This window comes from Hemiscyllium ocellatum, chromosome 8 (genome assembly GCF_020745735.1).
Source record: "Hemiscyllium ocellatum isolate sHemOce1 chromosome 8, sHemOce1.pat.X.cur, whole genome shotgun sequence".
In the NCBI taxonomy this organism is placed as follows: domain Eukaryota; kingdom Metazoa; phylum Chordata; class Chondrichthyes; order Orectolobiformes; family Hemiscylliidae; genus Hemiscyllium; species Hemiscyllium ocellatum.
Window position 1 is genome coordinate 49,566,812 of NC_083408.1, and position 26,027 is coordinate 49,592,838.

The window sequence follows — 26,027 nt, forward strand, 5'->3', positions numbered from 1 at the left end:
CTGATGACCTGCAGCACCTCTTGAATGCCCAGTCTGAAATTGCTTGATCTGTTCAAAATCTGTCCCATTTAGAATGGTTATTGTGGTATCACAACTGGGAGGGTATCTTCAATATGAAGTCAGGACCTCATCTCTACAAGAACACTCCTACCTGTACTGTCATGAACAGATGCATTTGTGGCAGGCAAATTGGTGGCTTTGTTCCTTTACCACTTGTCACTGATCCATTCGAGCACTATGTCCTTTAGGTCTCAGCCAGCTCAGCAATGGTGGTGCTGTCAAGTGCCCCATGCCCAGAGTAAATTCTGCCCCGTTACCATCTTTTGCAATGCCTCCAAGTAGTTATCTTGAGTACTGATTCATCAGCTGAGGGAGAGGACATGTGCAGTAATCAGGAGAAGGTTTCCTTACCCAAGTTTCTTCTGATGCCATGTCAATTCATGAAGTCCACAGTCAATGTCTAAGTAGCATTTCCATCCTGATTTTATCTCACTGTGCTGCTACCTCTGCTTGATTTCCTGTTTGACAGGATACACTTAAAGATGGCAATGGTGTTGTCTCGGACATGGTCTACAGGCTGCACTTCAGTAAGTGTGTCTAATGTCAGGATGTGGCTCGGCTGTTCTGTGAGACTGTTTTGGTGCTAGCCCTCAGATGTTAGCAAGGAGGCAGGGCTTGTTGAGCTGAGTTTGTTGATACCATTGTCAAGGACACTGTCAGATTGTCCAGACGGTTTCATTTTTTCTTTTGACATTCTTTAGCAGTTTGCTACAACTGAGTGGCTTGCCAGGCCATTTTAAAGAGCAATTAAGAGTCAGCCATATTGTCTGACGTCATGTGTAGGCCAGACCAAGTAATTGTGGTGAATTGTGTGATAGAGCCATGTAGAGTCAAGAATGTGGTGCTGGAAAAGTACAGCAGGTCAGGCAGCATTGGAGGAGCAGGAAAATCGACGTTTTGGGCAAAAGCCCTTCGTCAGGAATTCCCGATGAAGAACTTTTGCCCGAAAAGTAGATTTTTCTGCTTCACGAATGCTCCCTGACCAGCTGTGCTTTTCCAGCACCACACTCTTGACTCTAATCTCCAGCATCTGCAGTACTCACGTTCGTCTGATAGAATCATGTAGTCATACAGCATAGAAACAACCCCTTTGGTCCAACTAGTCCATGCCATCCATAATCCCAAACTAAACAAATACTGCTTGCCTGTGCTTGAGCTGTGCCCCTCCAAACATTTCTTTTTTATGTCGTCTAAATATTTTTGGAATGTTGTAACTATATCCACATCCACCATTTCCTCTGGAAGTTAATTCCATACATGAACCACTCTCTGTGCGAATAAAGATTAGCCCTTATGTTTTTTTTTATTCTTCTCTCATCTTAAAAAATCTTGAAATTCCCCCCCGAGGGAAAAGATACCTGCTATTCGCCTAATCTATGCCCCTCATGGTTTTGTAAACTTCTATAAAGTAGTGCCTTAATCTCCAGTGAGAAAAGTCCTAACCTATCCAGCCTCTCCTCATAACTCAACCTTCTATTCTCGGCAACATGCTGGCAAATCTCTTCTGAACCCTTTCCAGCTTAATAATATCCTTTTCTTGCCTACAGGATGCTAATGAACAATATGTTTTAAAATATTAAATCACCATTCGATAACTAGAATTTTAAAATTAAATTCAAGTTCCAACATCTGCCGTGATGGGATTCGAATTCAGGTCCCCAGGATACTACCTGAATTTCTGGATTACTAGTGCAGAGACAATGTCACTATGTCAATACCTCACCATGTGTTGTGAGGGTAAGAGTTGCTTGAGCTAGCTGACTGCCATGAATATTCCTTTATCTATTCTGTGACCAAGCCTATTTAATTATCAGAGAGTCTACTGTAGACAATTAGTGAATCCAAAAAGAAGAGGAGATACCTGCCTTTGTTATCAAATTTTTAATTTAACAGAATGGTTTAGTAAATGACAGTAATAAATACAACTACATTTATAGACAGGTATCACTGCTAAGGGCTCTCAGGAGCTGTACAGAATACATTTGCATCTTATGGAAGTCAGTGTAGGACTTCTTATCTCCAGCTAAAGACTGTGTGTGACACCATCAGGTTGGATGAGACTATAGCAACTTTAACATTAACTCTTTCAAAATACCACTTGTAAAACAAGCCCAAAATACATGGAAGCTGCAGAGCAATCCTTTTAAAATAATCCCTGCTGTTGGAAGGCTGCATGCACAGGTTCTTGGCATGAGCAAGCCTCATCCCTGGCCCAAGGGATTACCACATGTATACTGTGCGACCAGATCTTCACCTTCAGCAGCTATTTCAAGTCAAGAAAGTGTGAGCTGGGGCAGGCTTCAGCCTGTTTTTTCCTTATTCACTATTTACATTGCCACTGAATGATCTCATGACACATAAAAGATCTTATCCACTATCAAGAGCACTGTCAAGTCTACTTCATCAATTTGTGATTCTCATTGTGTGTTAAGGCACTTGGATCAGCTGAAATGGGGACAATTAAAACTCAGCACTCAGTTCAAATGACCCTGCTGAGTTCAAGATTTCCTCCTATTTGAGTCATACCCACTCCTTTTCACGGCAGCAAAAATCGGATTTGTCAGAAAGTGGGGATGGGACTTCAGCATCCAGGGCCCTCCTCCAATTTTGAAAGGTTCAGACACAGCTCATGTACCCTACCCAAAACAGATGCTTGGAAGTTAACAGTTGCAGCAATTCACTGTTTGATTGAAATATTCATCAATCTTGCTATAGCTACTAAGGCCCAATATTAACTTCACCAATAAGCAAAGTTTATAAATAAATATAGAATAAGTAAATTAGACAGAGGATCCTTTTATCCAATCCATAAAGCTAACTTTATGCTTAGGCTGATTGGAGAAGACCCCCATTTGGCAGCTACAGACAAAATCCAGCCTTCCTAGGGTTACATTTTGTTTCAGTCAAAGCACAGATGTAGTTTCAAAGTAGATGAAAATCTCTGGAGGCAACTCTATCTTCCCTTCCCCCAATCCCCATGGCGATTTTAATATTTGTAAGTTATTATCCTGCTGAGTTTCTTTTTTTGAGGAGTTTCCAGAAGACTTCCTATAAATCTGTATGCAGACTGTGTTTGAGGAGGACATAATAAGCAAATTAACATTTTGACAGTTTATTTTTAAAAAGTGGAAATGTAGAAATTTTTAGTTTAAAGCATTTTAAAACCAATAAATTAATTAAATGTAGTTCTTTTCGCAGAGCCAATCCTAATATCAATAATAGTTTAGGATAATTCTGCATTTACTGTGATTGCCCTGTGGAAAACAGCACATATGAAACACATATCTAACACATTAAAAATGTACATTATGTTCTGATTGTTGATTAGTTTATGAGACTAATGCAAATGAATTTTCTTCCTGTCGGATTTAGAACTGCATTATACAGTTGTGTTGTATTTTTAAGGACAGATCATTGACAGTCAATTAACAAGCTTGATTGGTATATCATATCATTCTTTTGAACTGTTAATAGTATGTTAATAACATTCTTTCCTTTGTGGTAGCCCATTTGTGGTTTCTTAGTAGCATAGCTTTTTTTTATTCCAACCAACCTAAAATAAATCCTAAATAATAGATTATTAAGCACCTGTCTGATGCAGCTTGGGGAGATTTTTCCTGCATTGGGAGTTCACAGTGAATCCCTTTTGATATTGAAATTAAGGAGTGATAGCCTTTTTATTCAAATCATAACTTCTTTTGATGGTAGCTTGTTAAGAAATATTCAGTGAAAGTCTGACCTTATCTGGTTTCCTGTGGAACAGAACTCTGATGCTGTCTGAAGGTTCATAAATGGAATGCCAATGACAATTTGTTGTTGTCGTTTTGCTGCCTCAGCCCTCAGTTGCGGGTAGTTGATGTACAGCTCTCACTTTACCAAATAACCCTTCCAAGTAAATGATCTTCTGATTGATCTGATGGTTTCAAAGCACTGGGTACTCATTTATGGTTTGCAGTCATAGTAATTTAAGCTTGTACTGTTGCACTGAAAAATGCATCAAAGTTGACAGCCAAACTTGACGGACTGGCATAGTATCATGGGAAACCTGATATGGGAAGCAGGCTTCTTCAACAGCCATTTTTTTTTCAAAAGTACGCAGTACACTCCAATTGGAACTGAAAGGAACTGTCGCATAGTTGCACATAATAATAAATTTGAACATATTGGAGATTTGAAAAAACAGAGTCTTCAATACTTTAGTGTAAAAAGGCTTGAATGAGGTTTAGCCTGTAATGCTTTTGTGAATTAAAGCTGATGTAATATAGTTTCCTTCATCAGATTGAAAGTATGGTATTAAACTGCAGTAAAATGACAGAGTCTTTCTCTTTGTTTGAAGATTAATTCAGTTCTTGGCATTTCTTGTTCAGATTAGATTTCAATCTATTTTGGAGATCAGTGAAATCTCGTTCTATACCCTGAAATTGTTTTCTTTTGTATTACAGGGATAATCTTTAACTTGCTAAATTAAGTTTTGTATTTTCAAAGTTTATTTCCAAGTTTTTTGCACTGATAATATACTCATGAATCTCAGCTATTGTATAGGTTATTGTTTTCATCTAAGTAAGTTATTTTCATGTTAACTGACCTGTTACTTTTGTTTTGAAAGTTGATTTAAGGTACCAAAAAACTGCAGGAAATAAAGATTCCTGAGAACTGTTTTCCTAACAATAACTGGTCATCATTCATGTTAAAAGATGTTACCTTTCCTTGAATATTCTGAAACTTCATTAATAGCAACTTCACTTGAAGTGAGGGTTTCAGCTTTGTGCATTATAGGTTCTGTTTGAGCTTGAGAGAGAGGGAAAGAGTCCAAATTTGTCACTTTATTTATGTTTTGTAGTCTCAGCAGACAATTGTCACAGCACGCATCCTGCCAAAACATTCAGTAACGCAACTCACTACATGGACTATAGCAGTTCAAGAAGGTAGCTCAGCACCGTCTTCTCAACAGCAGTGAAGAATGCACAGAACTTCATATCCATTAAAGAATTTTTAAAAAGTTAAGATCAATATAATGTTGAATTGTAAACCAGGTTTGAATTAGCAGAGTGCAAATTAGTTGTTAAGTCTGCCTGTCCAAAGTTGGAGCAGCTCATATCTCAACAAGACACCATTTGGTATGTAACATAATCGTTGCAAATTGAAGCAAATGCAGACTGATGAATTGCTTGTTGGGTGGATCTGTATTTATGGCTTCTTAGAACCTTCCACTAATATACGGTAAACACCACCTTGAATTTCCTAATGCCTTTCTCGAGAGTCAGAATTGGAAGCCAGATAATGTCCAAAAGTGATCTGAGGGTTATATCTAGCTGTGACATTCTTTTTGTTTCAAAAAACGTCTTCAGACTAGTCCAGGTATCTATTGAAATCTGTGATGAATGATTTTTTTTGAAGAAGTTCCTAATTTTAAAAGAACTTAAATTTTATTCCAATGAATTTTCGTTCAATGGGATATAGCCCCCTTTCCATTCTTAAGTCAATGATTCAGTGCTGATTCATTGTTTCATGGGTGCCTGGCCTCATAGATCTCTTTGCAATTGGCCATAAACCTCAATAATCTGCCTTATAACAATGTTGTATTGTGGGAGAACATAACGTGTGCATCCCTTTATAGCTATTGCTGTCAAAGCTAATTGTAGTGTCCTTTGCCTCCAGCTGATATCAGCCAATTCACCACAGACTTGGGGCTCAAATCTGGGAGCATCTTGTTGTTTGCAATAAGTGATCAATAGGAGTGACTTCTCTCAGCCAAGTCATGAATTTAGAGTCATAGAATCATACATTTCTCTCTGCGTATAATAAATTTCACTGAAACATATTCATGCAACATTATTAAAAGTTTTCAAAGTATTTCTGCATCTTATATTTAGTTTATCATGGCCAATGAAAGGTCTGAAAGAGATATCAAAATTGTATGTGCCTATTACACCATAATGTGCTTTCATCTTACTTGTCGTTAAAGAGAGTGTGATGGTGTATCCTCCGTTCATGTACACCTCACACTTGTGACTAAATTTATTTAGGTAAATTGGAAAGCTTACAGTAAACTACTTGATGGTTAAGATCAATTAATGCATTGATAAATGTTTGCCAACTTACTTTAGTGGTGGTTATTTCAGACTATGTAAGGTCCTGAATATGATATTCTAGAGTTCTTTCTTTTCTGTTTGATTTGAATTATCAGTCAATGGGTTAACTGCAATGGATCAATTTGGAAATACAAAAATGTGGAGCAGCCATATTCTAATCAACTTCACCTGTGGTCTACCACCAACTCATTAAACATGGAAAATACATCCATACTAAAAATAGTCACCTATGAACTCTCTTATATCACTCATAATCCTATTCAATCAATTGCATTTTTCATTTCTGTTCCCTTACATCCTATCTTCAGGCCCAGACTTTTTTTCTGTCCTGGTCAGTTCTATTCTTGTTCTTCCATGGCTCCCATTAACCCTCAGACCTCCCAGTCCAGACAACTACTGTCTGGCAAACTGAAGCTAGAAACCTGAGGAACTTGGGATGATTGATGTCAAGGGAGATGGAACATTGGGGAAATTCCATATGATAAACTTCATCCACTGCTTGCAAATAACATCACACAAAAACCCCAAGACCGAAATCCCAGAATCAACGGGTAGTTTCTTTTGAACACTAGAACACCAATACATTGTTGCAAAATGACTAACAAAATCATTAGAGATCTGATTAAAGCCTGGTGCTATTCAAGTCCTTGTAAAACAACCTTTATTTTTAAAAACAGTTTCTAAGCAATTTTGAAGCTGTCATCTATTTTTTCCACAAAGAAAATTTGTTAAAAAAAGTTAATAGAAATCTGGTGCTATTGCAATTTGAAGGAAAAATACATCTTTATATAAATGGGGTTATTGTGTACAGTTCTGGTCACCGCATTATAAGAAGGATGTGGAAGCTTTGGAAAGGATGCAGAGGAGATTTACTAGGATGTTGCCTGGTATGGAAGAAATGTCTTACGAGGAATGGCTGAGGGCCTTGAGGCTGTTCTCGTTAAGAGAAGAAGGTTGAGAGGTGACTTAATAGAGACATACAAGATAATCAGAGGGTTAGATAGGGTGGACAGGGAAGCCTTTTTCCAAGAATGGGAACGACAAACACGAGGGATCACAACTTTAAAGTGAGGGGAGATAGGTATAAAACAGATGTCAGAGGTAGTTTCTTTACTCAGAGAGTAGTAAGGGTATGGGATGCTTTGCCTGCAACGGTAGTAGATTCGCCAAGTTTAAGTGCATTTAAGTCGTCATTGGACAGGCATATGGACGTACATGGAATAGTGTAGGTGGGATGGGCTTCAGATTAGTATGACAGGGCGGTGCAGCATCGAGGGCTAAAGGGCCTGTACTACGCTGTAATGTTCTATGTTCTAACAGTTTTGTATGATTTCTGTTGCACTCCAATTTACTTATTTTATGGTCCCTCCAACCATTGGAATCGTGCCTCATTTTTGTCAAGTCATGTTTACTTAACTTATTGCCTTTAATTGATCTGTCTGATGCTATGTCAACTTATTTTCTGATGCTGAAATTTAAACTTTTCTATAAATGAGCAGCCTCACCCTCTTGGCAATGGAGCAACTGACACTTGGTACATATCTCCAGTTGCTTTTTCTAGCATAACATGGATTTTTGTAAGCAGCCAAATTATCAAGACCTTACACACAACAGGAGAAAGTGAGTACTGCAGATGCTGGAGATCAGAGCTGAAAATGTGAAAATCCTTCTCACTTATGTCCAATACCCTTTCTTCTTGTTCCAACTTTAACAATTGCATCCATTTACAAATTCCATCAGAGATCTTTACAATCATTCAGACCTCTGGAATTTTCATCAAACATTTTTGAACTTATTATTTATTTTACAACTTATAAAAGCCTTCTTAAAGCTGAACTCTCAACTTGACTTTTGCACACTGCAATTCAAATGCCTCTTTCTTCCGACTTGGTAATTGAATTCCTGTTCTTCTCTGTGGCCCTCCAAAACTGTGAAGGAGTTGCACCATTTTGCTTTGTGTGTCATGTGCTCATTGTTCTTTTCATTATTTTCATCAAAAGTATGTGAATTTGGACTTATTTCCATTATCGATATCTTTACAATTATCCTCCTGCTTTGTTGAAGTTGTTACTTTCTATCATCAGTCTGGTTCCAGAAGAGCTCAAATAGAATCTTGTTGCCATTCTAACTTTAGGAAGTTGCCTTTTATATTGGCAATTACTTAGACTAAAGGCATGAGCGAGGCTCCTAGCTTTTAGACTAAGCTAAGCTGAGTCCTTTACTCTGGCATAAACGTAAAGAGCAATTTTCAGCCAGAGTCAACACTGTCAACAGTATACAATAATCCTGAAGCAGCTCTTACACACAACAGACCTATTTAATTGTTTTACTTTCAAAGTATGCTTCAGGATTATTGTATACTGTTGACAGTGTTGACTCTGGCTGAAGATTGCTCTTTACGTTTATGCCTTTAGTCTAAGTAATTGCCAATATAAAAGGCAACTTCCTAAAGTTAGAATGGCAACAAGATTCTATTTGAGCTCTTCTGGAACCAGACTGATGATAGAAAGTAACAACTTCAACAAAGCAGGAGGATAATTGTAAAGATATCGATAATGGAAATAAGTCCAAATTCAAGTTAAGATTACTTTTGATGAAAATAATGAAAAGAACAATGAGCACATGACACACAAAGCAAAATGTTGCAACTCCTTCACAGTTTTGGAGGGCCACAGAGAAGAACAGGAATTCAATTACCAAGTCGGAAGAAAGAGGCATTTGAATTGCAGTGAGCAAAAGTCAAGTTGAGAGTTGGCTTTAAGAAGGCTTTTATAAGTTGTAAAATAAATAATAAGTTCAAAAATGTTTGATGAAAATTCCAGAGGTCTGAATCATTGTGAAGATCTCTGATGGAATTTATACATGGATGCAATTGTTAAAGTCGGAACTTGAAGAAAGGGTATAGGACATAGGTGAGAAGGATTTACACACATGCTAGTATGACTTTGTATGATAAGATGAATTAGTGTATATCACATGGCATTTGAGAATCTGGTGGTGACAGTGTTTGAAAAGGTAAAACTTGAAAGCATTGAAGAGTTGTGATTTTCGCAGAGGTGTTGGTCAGGAGACCAGAAATATGTGGTGGGTTTTTTTTAAACATGTATTGACCTTCTTGTAGTTTTCTTAATGCATTCTGCGATTATAAGGTAACCAAGGGAGGCAGTGTCCAAGTGGTATTATCGTTGGACTGTTAATCCAGAAACCCAGGTAATGTTGTGGAAACCCAGGTTTGAATCCTACCATGGCAGATGGTAGAATTTGAATTCAATAAACATCTGGAATTAAGAATTTAATGATGCCCATGAATCTATTGTTAATTGTTGGAGAAATCCCATCTAGTTCACTAATGTCATTGAGGGAAGGAAACTGCTATCCTTACCTGATCTAGCCTACATGTGACTCCAGACCCACAGCAATGTGGTTGAATCTTAACTGCCCTCTGGGCAATTAGAGACAGGCAATAAAAGGTGGCCTAGCCAGTAATGCCCTCATCCCGTGAATGAATAAGAAAAAAGTCAAAGGAAAATAAATTGCTTTCATGTGAATTAACAAGAATGAATACATAATTATTGAGGGAAAATAATTTTTAGAGGGTAGTGGCATTTATTTTGAAAGCTTTTACTAACATGAAATTATAAACCATTGACTTGTGCAGTTAGATTTGTTCCCCAAATAGTTATTTGCTGTTCAAAACTGTTAATTGCACTTAGAAGAAGTCCTGTTTAATGACGTCCCAAACAATTTTTCTATTAAAGAAGGTAACAAATCAACTTAATTTGCAAATATTCTTTCATTGTAAACCTCTGATTTGTCAAACTGTATTTCTCAGATTATGTATTACATGATGTTTACAGTGCACTTATGTTTAATTTTCCCTTATCTTCTATTTGCCAGAAATTATGAGGCAGAAATTTCTCATTAACATTTCATTTGGTCATTTGTGGCAAATTAATATGGTGTTGGCCAAATATGGAAGAGAAAACAATATGCAATAATTTCTCAAATGTTTTGAAAACAAGACATTCAATCATAATTTGGATATTTCTGCCAACAGTTACATATTTAAACACTAATTTACAGAGTTTTTTTTATCTATGTGTAACATTGATATTATTGTGTAATAATTTACATTAAGTGCATTTGGACCACTCAGTAAATTTTTAAAAATGTTTTATTATCACTGTGTCCAATACTGCTTTTCACTTGTTATGGTTCTTTGAATGAATTGTGTGTTAGTTTTTCTTCTCAACATTTTCACATCCAAATTTTGTTCTTCCATCTGGTGTGGCATTTAGCCAGTCTTTCTACCTTCTTTATTTCTGCTTTACCAGGCTACACCAAGCTCATGTTTTTGGCCTGGCAGTTACAGAAAATCGTAATGTCTATTTTCAAATGTTTAATGTGGCAAGTGATGCTACTGTCGTAGTGGTTTGTATCCATCAATAAGGACTGGTACAGCACTCTGCAGAGGACAGTAGTATCTCTGAAAAATTTTTTAAATTTCTACGATTAACTATGCATATCTGTACTGTCAGCTTTCCTTCATGGTAGAAATTATGTGCAGGGTTATGGGGAATTGACAGGTGATTGGCAATAGAACTGGTACAGACATGATGGGCCAAATGGCTTCCTCCTGCACCATATCAATTCTTTGATTGTCATTCTTTGAAACTTTAAGATGGTTTCCCTCATTGCTATCTTTACCACATCAACCACAGCTATTTACTGATTTACTAATAGATTGACTAATGAGATTACTCACCTCCTCATCCCACCTACACTGTCCACAATTCCCCCCCACCGCCACCACCTCTGACTTTCCCATTCTCCATTAGTGTACCTTTCTTTACCCAAATTACTTGTGGAACTTGAATATTTCTGAAACGAGGTTTTTCTTTTTATCTTGCACTCCTCAGGATCAGTACAAGAATGCCAAATTATTATGCTCATTTGAAACATTGTATTCTTGCATTTCTATCTTCTCTAAAATATTCAAATAACTTCATTGGTTTGTGTGTAAAGTAAGTATCATCCCTGAAAACAGCAAATTGCTTTTCAAATTTTTAAGTCTTTCAATTTTTCTTTCTGAACTTTTCCTCCCTCTTGATCCAATCTTTCCTCCTTTTATTTCCTTCTCTGAACTTAATTTGACTCTATTTCGCCCTATTTCCATCTCCATTGCTTTTCTGTTTCCTTCTCCATCCTTAAGTCTCATTGATTAAGGAGATAGACTGTTGGTCCTGTCATTCATCAAGGTCCCAGATGGCCCATTGACCTCGCTGTGCTGTTATCAGCTCTCACTTCCAGCAATAAGAAACCCTATTGTCAGTAAAAACCAGGATTTGAATTCAGGTTTTCAGTTTTATGATCCAGTGTCTGTACAGCTATAGCTACTCAGCTCTTCATGCAAATAGGTACACAATACAAAATGGGACATAGACTTAATGCCAATTATGAATCCCTGATTATTCATTTTTTATAATGTAATTGGTTAAAATGGATAAAGAGACACCCTGATTGATTTGTATAAATAACAAACATTTCAACATTGAAAGCAAAATGCTTAGCTTAATCAAATAATTTTCTGAATGCTGAGTGGGTGAAGGCTTTTGCAAATTGAGACTTTTTAATGAAAAACATGATCTGATTTTCACAAGCTTCAACTGAAACAGCCTAATTAAAACCATATTACCCAAGAGCTGCAGAAACTAGTTGCTTGATTATACTAATTATTAATTTCTGAAATTGAAGCCGTTGAATGAAGATAATTTTAGTTTGCATTTCATTTACTAAAATTAGTCTTGTGCGTGAAACACTGACATTCGGGATATATTCAATGTGTGGCTCTCAGGCTTTATGTGGGACAGACAGTGTTCCCTTATTCACATCTTGTAAATTGTAATTCTGATCACTGTTTATTCTTTTCTGATTGCATTTATGGCATAGGAAAAATTAAAATAAATGGTCATATTTGCAACAATTAAGACACTAATTGAACCTGAAGAGCTGAGATTATTTACCAGTGAGGCTACAAATTTAACATCCCTAATCTTGTTATGAAAAGATTTTCTGTCTGTGTGTGTCAGTATGGGTTCTTAGCCTGAGGTTCTAATTGATCCAGCCATTGAGGTCTACCCTAAGGTCATAAGGTCACATGGCTTTCCAAAAGCCAGCAATTAGCACATTGTCACTTGTGGTTATTTACATTGGCAGCATCTTGTAAGCAAGTATTTGACTGGCAAGTCAGCAGGTCAATGGGTCTTATCTGAACCTGTGACCTATTGGGATAGCAGGGATAACTGGAACAGCTTGCAGCATTAATAAGATAAGTTTTGATACATTACAGATTAAACATACCCTTCAAAACAGCAAGTATTTAACATGTCATCCTGGAAGAGATCACTTTTTCTGAAATGTCAGCCAATAAACTTGTGTTAACAATGTCTAGAATAGCCACTGCCACAAGATAGTGTGTCGTTTGGATGTGATTTGTATCATTATGCTGTCCCTATGCAGAATTTTGTTTTGGAAATAGCATCAAGTTTCAGAATTACAGAAAGTCATAGGGGATCTCTTTCCATGCTCAAGCTAAGTTACTGAAATCTGGGGTTTAGTTTTGAAATTTTTCATGGAGGTTACTTGCAGTATGAATGTTGAGGAAATAAAGATGCAAGGAGAACTAGGATGGAGAGAGGGCCAAGACGTCATGTGATGGAAGAAGGGAACAGGAGGATGTCAGAAGGGAAAACTATGATGTGCATATTAGATGTTTCCACAGAGAAGCTAAAAATGTGGATAACACATTGAGCATTTAATTATTTCACTGTAGACAGAACTTACTTTCATGCCCTATGTCATTTCTTTCAAAATCAAAGGTAAATCATGTATTTATACTATCAATGGTAGCTTCCATGACAGAATTTGCAGTCAGTAAATATACAATCACTGCCCACGACATGTTATCCTTCTTAGCATCTTTAGTAGCGCAAACCTCTACTTAACGCTTCTCAAAGCTCATTTCAGTTTTAAAAAAGAACAGTGGTTCACATCAGAAGACAAGGAGACTATTTAGAGAGGTTTATGTTACTAAAACAGCTAACAGCTAGAGCTGATTGGCAGAAGCAATATGTATTTAATTGCAGCCGATTAAGATTTTCAGCCCTATTTCTGAAAATATTCCATGATACAAACACACTTCTGGGTCTTAAATTAGATGTAGCAAAAGATTATTGTGCGTGATAGAAGGCAAAAAATAAAGTTTGAGGAGGACTTAATGATACATAGTAAGGAAGAACAAGAATTTAACAGCAAATTATTTTATTGAAAACTATTTCTGCATAACAAAAATCTAAGTACTACAGATCATGAAAATCTCAAAAAAATAATGTAAACAATGTTCTAGGTATAAACCTCTACGAACAAGATGCTTCCATCAAGCCAAAAGGTCATCTGTTCACCACACAGATGATTAATGTTGTTTATGGGTTTTAATATTAATGTAATGCCACGATTACAGGCTGTATGTTCCAATGGCTGGTACACCATATCAAACAACTGTTCCTTTGACTGTCTGCAACAGGCTGCAAAACTCAGAACGTGGTGCCCACCATTGTATGTAATTCTTCTTTGGACAACTAAATAATCCTGACTTTGCTAAGAATTACTGTGGAAATCAATTTAACTTTTCAGCCAGGCTTATGGTGTGATTCATTTGCACCTTTCTGAAGCTACATTTATTCACACTCAGCATCCTGTTCTTTGTAGACTAAATATGTTCAAACATTGCACTTTTTACACTGAAGAAAGTACTGTGGATACTGCTTCACTATGGCAATGCCATAACCAAGCAGTGTCAGCTTGGCTGGTTCGGACTTAATTAGCTAACTAAAGCAATTAACAGTCTGTACAGCATCTCCATACCAACCACAGTCCAACTGATCAGTACCCTTTTCTCATGCTGTGTAATTTATTGTTTTCTTTCTAAGTTGGATTTCTTGTGCTTCAGTCCTGATTCACTACTCTCTGGGTGAAGAAATTTCTCCTCATCTCAGCCTTAAATCCCCATATCCTGGGGACCCTGCTGTTGAAAACATATTTCCAATATCTGTCCTGTCTCGGCCAGTTGAATTTTAGAAGTTCCTGAAAGATACCCCACGGTCTTCTGAACTTCAATGAATATAATCTTAACACATTCAACCTTTTCTGCCAGTCCCAGGAATCAGTCTGATAAACCTTCGTTACATTCCCTCTATAGCAAGAACATTGTTTCCCAGATAAGGAGGTCAAATCTGTGTACCATACTCCAGGTGCATCCCACCAAGACTCAATACAATTGCAGCAAGACATCCCTACTCCTGTACTTAAATTTTCTCACTACGAAAGCCAAAATACCATTTATCTTCTTTACTGCTTGCTGCACCTGCATGCCTATCTTCAGTGACTATAGTACAAGAACACCAGTTCTTTTACATACCCCTCTCTCAGCTTGTATCTATTCACATAATAATCTGCCTTCCGGATCTGCCTACCAAAGTGGATCACGTTTATCTATCTATTACTGCATCTGCTTTGTATTTGGCTATTCAGTGAGCGTGTCCCCATTACTTTGAAGCATCTCTACATTCTTGTCACAGCTCACCTTCCCACCCAGTTTTGTATCATCTGCAAACTTGGAGATATTATATTTTGTTCTCTCATCTAAATCATGAATATATTTTGTGAATAGCTGGAGTCCTACCTCTGATTCCTGTGTTACTTTATTTGTCACTGCCTGCCATTTGGAAAAGGATCTATTTATTCCTACTCTTTGCCAACCAGTTTTTGATCCATCTCATTACAGTACATCAATTCCATGTGATTTAATTTTATATGTTAATCCCCTATATGGGACTTTGTCGAAAGCCTTCTGAAAGTCCAAATAAACCACTCCCACTGTTTCCCCTTCATCAATTCACTGGTTACATCCTCAAAGAATTCTAGTAGATTTGTCAAGTATGATTTCCCTTTCATAAGTCCATGCTGACTCTGTCTGATCCTGTCGCTGTTTCCAAGTGCTCTGCTATTCAATCTTTTATAATGAACTCTAGTGGTTTATCCATCACCGTCGTTAGGCTGACTGGTCTATACTTCCCTTTTTTTTCTTGACCTCCCTTTTCAAATCAAGGGATTACATTAGCTACCTTTCAATCTCTAAGAACTGTTTCAGAATCTAGAGAACCTTAAGATGACTATTGAATGAATCCACTGATTCTAGGACTGTTTCATTAAACGCTCTGGGATATAGGTTATCAGGTCCTGGGTATTTATTGGCTCTTGATCCCATAATTTCCCCAACTCCATTTCTCAATTAAAATGGATTTCCTTCAATTCCTCCCTCTTATTAAACTCTCTGCTCCCCAACATCTTTGGTCTGCTATTTGTGAATATGGAACCAAAGTATATAGTTAGTTCATCAGCCATTTCTTTGTTCCCCACTACAAATTCCCCTGTTTCAGCAAGGGACTGAGATTTGTCTTCACTAATCTTTTTCTCTTTCTATACCTATTGAAACCTTTACTGTCAGATTTTAAGTTCTCTGCAAACTTACTCTTATACTTTAGTTTCCCTTTCTTAGTAATCCCTATGTCTTCTTTGTTGAATTCTGAACTGTTCCACTCCTCAGATCTGTTGTTCTTTCTGGCCAATTTGTATGTCTGTTCCTTGGATCTAATACCATGCCTGACTTCCCTTGTACGCCATGGCTTAGCCATATTTCCTATTTTACTTCTGTGCCAGATGGAGTGAACAATTGAATGTTTACCATTAACTTTCCACCATCTTCCTTTTAAGTAGCATTTCCCAATCTATCATAGCCAACTTGCACCTCATAGCATTGCATTTTCCTCTATTTAAATACCCTAGTCTCAGAATCAATAACATCAGTTTCAATCTTGATAAAAAATTCTATCATATTATAATAACCTACTTATGCTCCTATTTACATGTTGTTACGCAGCATCCTTAAGTATATTTATGCATTGTGATAAAGACAAGACTACACCATATGTAAATATGAATTAAGGTAAAAATAATAATTTCTTGTTAAATACTCTCCAGACACAAAAAAATGTAGTTGATATTTCTGAATGAGCACTTGTCCTAAAAAAAACGTGAGCTGGAACAGAGAAAAATAAAGTTGTGTTTGTAAAACAAATGTACTACATCACATTTGTGTGACTTAGCTTCTGATTCAGTACATACATGTTACATCATAATAGGTTGAAATAAGCAGTACCATTTTAAACAATTTTTGTGTTTTTTCAATGAAAGCATTTCAACCTTGCATCTTGTATTATCTGTTTAATGCAGTTATATATCATTTTTTAAATATATGGGCACTTGCATTTGAACTATCCCTTCTCCCAGCTTGATAGGGTAAAATTCTTAGTTCTGTGTAATTCTTTAACGATCTTCTTTGAAAATTGTGCAAATTTATCTGACTCCCAAAGAGAATGTGGAAGCATAACAGCCTGAGTTTTTACATTATAACAACAGTGAAAATGCCAAAGTTATAGTTCAAAAATGACACCGACGTCTGGCATCCATACTAGTTAAATGTGAAAATCCAGAAATTGTAGTTTGTGATTCCTGTTTTTCTTCACTTAATGTCCTCACAGTTGGAAATCATCTCACAATTGTTGAGTTGATTAGAATCTGTTACTATTCTCACTGTAAAAATCCTTGAAAAGGTTTCACCATATTGAATACATTCTTATGGATTTTTAGTGGTGTACAGAGTTCCATTTTCTGCTGAATAACTTCTGTGGCCCTGAAAGTGTAATTTTCAAATATTGAACTTGAAGTGTCTCTATTTCATGATGAAAGAGAATTCTATAACTTTTAAAGCAATCATTATTTTTTGTCAAAAATGTTTAGTATTTCCCCTTCTACCATCATCCCTTATATACATCCCACTGTTATGCTACCTCTTGTAAAATTATTTAAAGTAAGTGATCAAAGCTGCTTGACGGTGTTTGATGGTGACACTGTTTCCGGATAGCAGAAATATTTTAAACCTGACAATGTGAAATTAATTTCAAGAGATGTCAAATACATGCTGCGGACCTTGTTAGAACTTAGGTCAGCTTTGTTCACAATCAGCAACAAGTGTCGTCACTTTATGACTGACCACAAAAGCCAACATAACATAGCCCTCAATTTTGATACTTGCTTAAAGTCCATAAGGCTGGTAGATGCTCTTTGAGATTTAGGCTTATTCATTGGGCAAGAGGAACAGACAGTTTAGTTTGCAGCCAGTCATGCTATATCTCATACCTTGTTCTTGATGCTAATTAGCATTTTAAATTTCTTCTTTCAAATTCACTCATATTTCATTGTCATAAACAAAATTTGTTTTTAAAATAAAAAGTAAGCAACTTCGCACAAACTAGTCAATATAGTTAAGCCAAGCTGTTAAAAGAAAATTGCTAATGTTTAGATATAAGATACATGTCTCGCTTAATTGGATTTGTATTTGAGTACAAGGATGCAAAGCACTTATATCCCAAAGTATCTGGGAAAGTTTTCCTTACTCACTTAATTTGAAGTAATCCCCCCCCCCCCCCCCCCCCCCCCCCCCCCCCCGCCCCCCCCCCCCACCATGTATTGTTCAATAGAAAATTTGATTGGAGTTTAATTAATAAAGCTACATGTTGATATACAGTACCATTGCTTAAGTGATTGTGTTTTTTTTAGCAGTTGTCATCTGGACTATTGAACATAGATCTAAAAAGCATACATTATCTAATCCTTTAGGATCTGCAGTATAGTTAATATGCACATAGCTTTAATATAATTTGTTGACTCTATTTAGGATTTTGAAATAGCTCTTTCCTTATAGAGATCAACACATTGTTAATGGCTTTTACTTATCCTCTTAGGTTGGAAATGAGATATTTTGTGCTGGTCAGATTGGATTGATTCCATGCACCATGCAGCTTAGCAAAGGAGGTGTCAAATCCGAGGCTGTACTTTCACTGAGCCATGTCCAAAAGGTTCTAGCAGCTATGCAAAGCGGAACACATCTAAATCATGTCTTGCTGGCAAACTGTTATGTCTCAGACAAGAAATACATCTCCATTATTGAAAAGATCTGGCTAAAAAACATAAAGGAACACACACAAGAGGTAAGCAACAGTATCCAGTGAGTTATTGCATTTGCTTCATCGTTCATTTATGATTTTGAAAATGCTTAAAATGAATTACATTTCGTAATAATTAAGCCAAGTCTAACTTAAGTTAGAAAAACACATTTACCTATTTAACTATATTATTAATGATGTATCCATTTATAGTGCCTCAATTGTTTTTGCTAAATATAACTTAGTTGTACCATGTTTGTCAAGATGTACCCAACATGAACTCAGGCCTGTATCTCAAAGATTGAGCTACTTCGCTGTAAATGTTCAAATGTAGCATATATTTGCATGTAACACACGATGATTGTCCTTTAAGAAAAATACTTCAGCGAGAGATGAGCCAGAGACTTGACAAATGGTTACAATGCTTTAGACAATGAAGATTTTTATGTCCTAAAAATGTGGTATGTGTTGCAATTTGAGAATTTTGATCCAGATTTGCCTCATAAAGCAGCAGTTGCCAAAGGGGAGCATGATAAGTGTGTTTTAATACTTTTGATTGTTGAAAAAAAATTTGGTATTGTTGTAGTCATATTGGAAAGCATGAAATATTGGTCACAGCTAGTTTCTTAAGTGCTCACCTTTCCTGGTCTTCATAATCTTTTTCCTGTGACTTTCCTCGTCTTACTTTACCCTTCATCAACCAAAGGTATTTCATGGTTAGCATAGATGTTGGTTCCAACTAACCGGTTTGATTTCTTTCCTTTCCCCAATATTAACACAGTGCATCTCACAATGTTGGCATATAACCACCCAGGATGTATGATTTTTTTTCCTCTCTCGTGTTAACTGGGTTTTAAAAGAACATTCAAGGCTAGGAAGCTAGTTTAAATCTTGAGCACTAAAGTCTAATATTCTACAATAAATGGGTTGCCTCAGGGTAATTTTTAAAGGCATTCAACATGTAGGCTACAAATCTAAATCACTGCTCATCTGCTAATTTGGAAGCTAACTTTAAGATTGATCTATGCTAACAGATCACTGAAAATAATCAGTACCACCATGCACTGAGTCTGCCTCGCCATTCAGTATGATCATAGCTGATTGAATACTGCAATGCCTTTTTCCTATCTCACCTAATGAAAAATCAGTCAGTCTCTACTTTAATCATATTCAAAGACTGAACTTATACAGCCCTTTGAGGTAAAGAATTCCAAAGGTTCATGAGTTTCTGTGGAATTAATTTCCCTTCATCTCAGACCTAAGTGGTGTGCTGTTTATTTTTAAATGGTGGCCCTTGATTCTCGGCTCCCAAGCAGGAGAAACATCTTATCTGCATCTTCCTCGTCTACTTGTTTAAGTATTTTGTGAATTTCAGTGAGGTCACCTGTCATTCTTCAAAATTCTAGAGAATACAGGCCTGGTGTATCCAGTCTATCCCACAGGACACTCCTGCCATTCCAGGAACCAGTCTAGTGAACCTTCATTGTACCCTTTTTATTGAAATTATATCTTTCCTGAGATAAAGAGATCAAGACTATATACAATACTCCAGATATGGTTGAATCAAGCTTCTATACAATTAAAGCAAGACTTCTACGCCTGTCCTCAAATCTTCTTGCAATAATGACTAATATTCCATTAACCTTCCTAATAGCTTGTGATGCCTGCAAATTAACCCTTAGTGACTTATCAACAAAGACACCTTGGTCCCTTGATTTTTGCGAACCTGTTCAAGGAGAAAATTCGTCAGCCCATTTTAACTTCAAATTTTGTTAGCAGTTGAACAGGCTGGTCTAGTTTGAAAGGGAGGACCCTACTTGTATTGCTGATGGTTCCACGATCATATGAAAAAGACTATAACAGTTTCGTAACCCAAAAATTCAAGACGGTATGTGGAGCAGTATTCTAGGTAAAATTTTACATGTGCGCTTTATACCACACAGGCAAGCTGAGAGAGAATTGAACCCTACCTTGCTGCAGTTTGAGGAGTCAATTGATATATGTTCCAAATCAGGAACTTTCCTTCTGAAGTTGAAATGAGCACAAAAGCATAAAGTCAATCGAGTGATAATTGACCTTTCAGCTAATTAGGATGGACTTGCACTTTAAAGACTCAATCATTATTTCCCAATTAACAATACTTTTCAAAATCAATGAATCTCAAACAAAAGTAATCAATCCTAATCCTTGTGAAATACACAGCTCAGTGACTGAGCCTACCATCATCACTCACTGAAACTTGCCTGGAAACTAAAATGGGGGATGAAATATGCTGGCAAAGCAGCATGCGTGCAATGGAATCTCTTTTCATAGTCTCGTATATATTCCAAGAATAAAATGCATTTTGTTTTGCAATTATGAAAATAACTTGCCCTATCAAAACTCTCAAAATTTTAAGTGAAATGCCTTATTCTTGTTAGAATCTAAAATTAATAGTTTATTCACCTATATTATTGTAGCATTTCACAGACCTTGAGTTTCTTTGGACGGACAATTCTTCTACAAAGTAAAACTTGCTGTGAACTGTGCCTATTTCTGATACAGTGCAGCCCTCTTGTGTTGCTTAAAAGCATCTATTCTATTTTGTAATTTAGCTTGTTAGCTTTTGATCATTTGGTTAAACAAAACAAAAAAACCTCTGATAAGAAATGGCTGCGTGTTGATGCAAAACTTAAGTCACCTTTGAGGCTGTTTGGATCTGCAAAACAATGTTTAAATTATTTAATAACTTCTTAAAAGGGTGAATCATTATCAAATAATTTAAACATTTTTTGCACATAACTTCAATAGCTTCTTAAAAGGGTGAATCATTATCTGCAAAAAATGTTTAAATTATTTGATAATGATTCACCCTTTTAAGAAGTTATTGATCATGACAGCATGTTGAGGCTGAAGACTGATCTCTGTTCCAAAGTCCAGGTCCCAGTACTACACCCAGGCAACAAGATCCATATATGATCATGTCAGAACATGATGAAACAGACGACGTAAATTATGACCAATATGCCACCATGATTGAGGTTTTCCAGGCAAAACTTCAGTCATGCTATTTTAAACAGCATTGGAGACATCATTAAAATTATGCAGAGAAAGCAATTACTTTTCAAAAATTAAACATGCATTATTTACTTGTGCCTGTTGCCTCCGATACAAAAAGCAAACAAAAGTGCTGTTTCCTCAATTACATGGTTACAGCATATAGCCAGCTTTACATAGGCTGTTGAGTGGCTGGTTGCTTAACCAGGGAACTCAACATGTTGAGAGGTGAACGTGAATTCAAACTCTTCTGTGACACTTAAAGCTAGTTTGGACGTCTGAAAGGAAAAATGTAATTAGCTGCAGTGGATGTTAGAAATGGCTAGAAGGAGCCTCGCCTCCATGCAAAATGGCTAGGTGATTATGTGGGTGACAAGGCTTTCCAATGAAATACTAACACACTGGTGTGCAAGATGGCCGTGGAGAGAGACTGGTCCTGTAGAGAGGATGAAAGGCTCTCCAGACTGACACTGTGAAGACAGTAGGGCAGAAAGTCATCTTTGCTCCCAGTCTGGCCCAGACAAAATGCCACAAGATTCTGCATGAAAATCTGAGATGTATGCGTGACCCAGATTGCCTTCTATGTACTTGTATGATAGTGACAGGAAACCTGGTCAGACAACTCCGTTGGCTAGATAACTAGGTTGTGATGCAGTATGACACAAATGGCGCAGGTTCAGTCCAGGTTCTGGTTATCAGAGCTTATGGAAGCCTGGCTCCTCACTTTACAATGACTGCAGAGTGGTTTAATCAATTTACAAATTCAGTTTTCTCATTTTCTTTTTCTCTCATTTTCCCTCTCTCTCATGAATGAAGAGGGATGCCAGTGCTCCTTTTTTAGATTATGGCTAAATTATTTGCAATTTACTATCTTGTAACCTGAACTAGATATTTATATGTTTTGCACACATACATTTCAATTTCTATGGACAGACCGAACAGGTAGTCAATCAGACCAAAGCTGATATTATTTGATAAACCCGCTCATTGTACATTTTTAATGAACTTCAAATAGTAGTTCTAATCAAGGTGGTCTGACTTAGTATTATGAGTGCAATTTGTCAGTGTATAATTAAACAAGATAAAGCTTATTCTTTATTTCCATGCTTTTATATCATGACATCAGTTGACTGAAAGGAAGTCTGTCCTTACTGCCCTCATTTCATTTCTAACCTCCTAAGTCTTACCCTCCTCTGGGCTTGATGGCCTTACACTTTACTGTTTCAAAAACCTGATCTACTGCTTGTGTCTCTGCCTCTGTATTTCATCTTCTTTTCACAGCTAGGAAAGGATTAAAAGCTTTGCAATTCAGTGCTTTTGAATCTTTTCCCTTGACTACTAAGACAGGTTAACAAATTGCATATTGCTTACAGTCTATTGGGAAAGCAGCCTAGAAGCTGGCTTACTAGCTTCTTAACTGCCTGCCATTTTGGAGCTATTATATTAAACCTGTGTGAATATCCTGATCTACAATAAGTCCTTGCTTGAAGTTGACCTGCTTTAAATCATTGCTTTTAACATTGAGTGGTTTTTATGGCTGGAGGTCTAAAGCTATGGCTTCAGTTTTGATTTGACATTGTTTTTGGTTGTTGTCATTTGTCAATACTCTGCATATTTCAGGTCATTATTTTTGCAATGTCATTTTGCATCATTTCATGTCACCATTTCACACTGGTTTGACATCGGGTCCCGTGAACTGACTGACATTACTATGATTGAGTATGAGAAGAGGTATTCAATTGTACCAAAAAAACTCTCAGGTTTTGATCTAAAACTCTGAAGCAATTTTTTCCGAGATAAATATCCGAGTAAACAAATATCTTGTTGAAATAAGAATTAGAAGTATGGATTGCTCAGTTCTATCTAACAAAGACCCATTCCTTGACTTAGGAAGATGGTTTTAATTTTGGAGTTCCAGTTGTTCCTGCTGTGGAACTTTAGGCTCTGCCTCTGAGGCAGAGAGGTCATTTTAGAGTCTTTGTGAGAGAGAGAGAGAGAGAGAGAGATACAACATTTGTTATTGTGTCGTACGTGGATAAAATTGCTTACATATCTCAGGGCTTCAGTGGGTGAAAATACAGGTGCAGTCTTTAACGTGTAAAGGCCTGACTGCAATTTTGTGATTAATTTTGGAGTCTACTGTGTTCAGCACATTAGCACATAAGCCAGAGAGGCCATTTTGAAGCCAGCGGGAGAGCATCAAGGTGCAAATCAGTTAAAGCCATCTCATCTGAAACACTCTGAAGAGGTTAGATATTGTCACACAGGCATAGGAGATGGTTTGTTCAAAAAGGCACCAAATACAGAAACCTTAGCGAGTATGAGCAGAGGTGAAGACAAGCCGACGGAAAGAGTGCAGGATTTCTTGTACAACTCATTTAAGTGGCTCTCCAAAGAACACCTACCTCACCTATGGCAGAGTCTGCAGATCATAGCAGCATTTCAGAACCTATTGACCAGTGTGGAAGCAAATCATCCTTGAACTCCAGGAAGAAATACAGACTAATCAAAATTAAATGTATGCGTTTCTTTTCTATTTAGTGAATTATTTTAGAATTTTGCAATCTTCTGAAAATTCGTCTTTCCTAAGTTACTGGAAGTACACTTGAATGTTATAGAGATGTTTGACATGAATTCTTGGAATTACCAAAGAACGTTGCTGCATCCTTACAATGGGATGGGAGTGAGGGCAGCAGAGCAGCGGCCTGTCCACACAAAGATTGCACCAGGCATGAGGGCAGCAGTATCAATGCCACCGAGGCTGCAGAGAAAGCAAATTTCATGCCATGCCCTCCGCTAAATTGGAGCTGAATTTTGTCATGCTCCTTGACAGGAGATTCTCTGGCCTTTCAGTCAGGGTATCCAACTTCTCAGTGTGCATTTCCATTTAACATCCTTTCACATGCTACCCTTTGAGGTACCATTTGAAACCCACGTAACATAACTCATGTGTGACCTCAGGCTCTGGTGAGCTGACAAATAATCCATTCTCTCTCTGGTCTGGCTGGAAATATCTGGATCACTCATGATCTGATGCACATACCCCTGTACTGGCTTCTGAGGCACATGTTAAGTCTGCATTCAAGTCTGTGGCTGTGAATATCAGATTAATTGACATCCCTTCATTAGGACTATGTTGTTGCTTTCTTTCTTTCATTTTCTTGAGGCAGCTGCGGCTGGAATGATAACAATCAGAAGGTGCTTAGAAGCAGGGACTGAGAAGGAAAGATTGGTGCAAGGGAGCAGTTGGTATGGAGAGAAAAGATGAAGTTCTGTGATCACTCCACTTTCTATCGGATGCTACCTTTGCAGATGAGTCTAGAAGGAACTGAAAATGGGCATGACTGCCATTTACTTTCATAGTAGAAAACCTCTGCTGTTAAATGTACCATCAATGCATTTTACCTCTGGCCCCATTGATATAGCACACCATCTCCTCCAGGGTCTCAGGCAATAAAGTTTTGACATCTTCAGACTTTGTGAAGAAGGGACCCTGGACTCGAAATGATAACTCTGCTTTCTGCCCACAGGTGCTGCCAGACCTGTTGAGTTTTTCCAGCAATTTCTGTTTTAGTTTGCAGTGAACTACACAGATGCTACTTGACCAGCTAAACATTTTCTGTATTTATTATCTGTTTTTTCCTTCGTACTTCTTAATCAGAAGTTTTAAAAACATTTTTGGTACATTAAGGAGCAAAGTTGTCAAATTATTACATGTATCTTTTTAGTTCTGGGATTTATGTGATAGTTTATACCCTCTCTTGCAGTGGAATATGCATGTTCAAATTAATTAAGGTTGAACTTTTTAGGTAAGCATTAGTTTGCATTGTTCTGGTAATTAGGCAGAAAAGAGCAAGCAATAGTCATTCTTTTGAATTCATATTCTTTGCAGAAGGTTTTGTTATGTTGCACTGCAGAAATAAATAGGCAAATGATTAAAGGGCACAGGCAGAAACTTGCAGATCTCTGAGTAGCCAACCCCTAGTGGCACAAAGTTACAGGCCCTCCAGTTTTTGCTCCCTTTTCACGAGGCAGTGCTTAGACTGCAGAATAACTCCCTCGGCAGCAAGTTGGCAGTGAATCATAGATGTACCCAAAGCACCTTATCATCATGCGGTTAACAATGCAGTCACAATGATATTTCACTTCAAAGTAATATACCTATAATTTCAAAAAAAATTATGTTTCTGTATCCTTTTCTATGATTAATCAAGAAGGATCAGTTATTTATATTAATGTGCTTGTAGTAGGAAGCTTAAGTCAGTGGCTGAAATGTGAATCTTGGTACTTTTTGTCCTCAGATTGTAGTTGTCTTTTGCTGTTATAATTCAACTCTCTATGACATTCAGAATTCTTGACTCTTAAAGATCATATTAAAAGATTGGAATATCTAAATGTGCAAATGATCCAAGTTTCACAGTTTTGACCTGATATAATTTCACTACCACTTATCAGTATTCATCAGAAATAGCATATCATTGATCCTTTCACACTTTTGCTTCAAGATTCTTGTCAAATCTTGCTATTTTCAGTAAAGTGTCACAAATATATAGAGGAAAATAGTTGAACCCCTACATATTATTGATATTATAAATTTAACTATTGGAGACTCTGGCAGACTTCCCATGGGACACCTGGTCCATTTTTTTTGTGTTGTGTAAATTATCTTGAGGGGTTCCAGTAACTTGATCCTTCCTCCACTTGCAAACAGTCCCAA

General features: G+C 37.0%; 1 protein-coding gene across 2 annotated transcripts in view; it reads left to right on the forward strand.

Annotated features, from left to right (window-relative positions):
- The window catches only part of dph6 (diphthamine biosynthesis 6), a 294,336-nt gene that overhangs the window by 201,661 nt on the left and 66,648 nt on the right, over positions 1-26,027 (forward strand). For both annotated transcript variants that reach the window (XM_060828371.1, XM_060828372.1), the window contains exon 13: positions 18,074-18,319. In XM_060828371.1, coding sequence (XP_060684354.1) covers positions 18,074-18,319 — 246 coding nt within the window. The remainder of the gene's footprint in view (positions 1-18,073; positions 18,320-26,027) is intronic.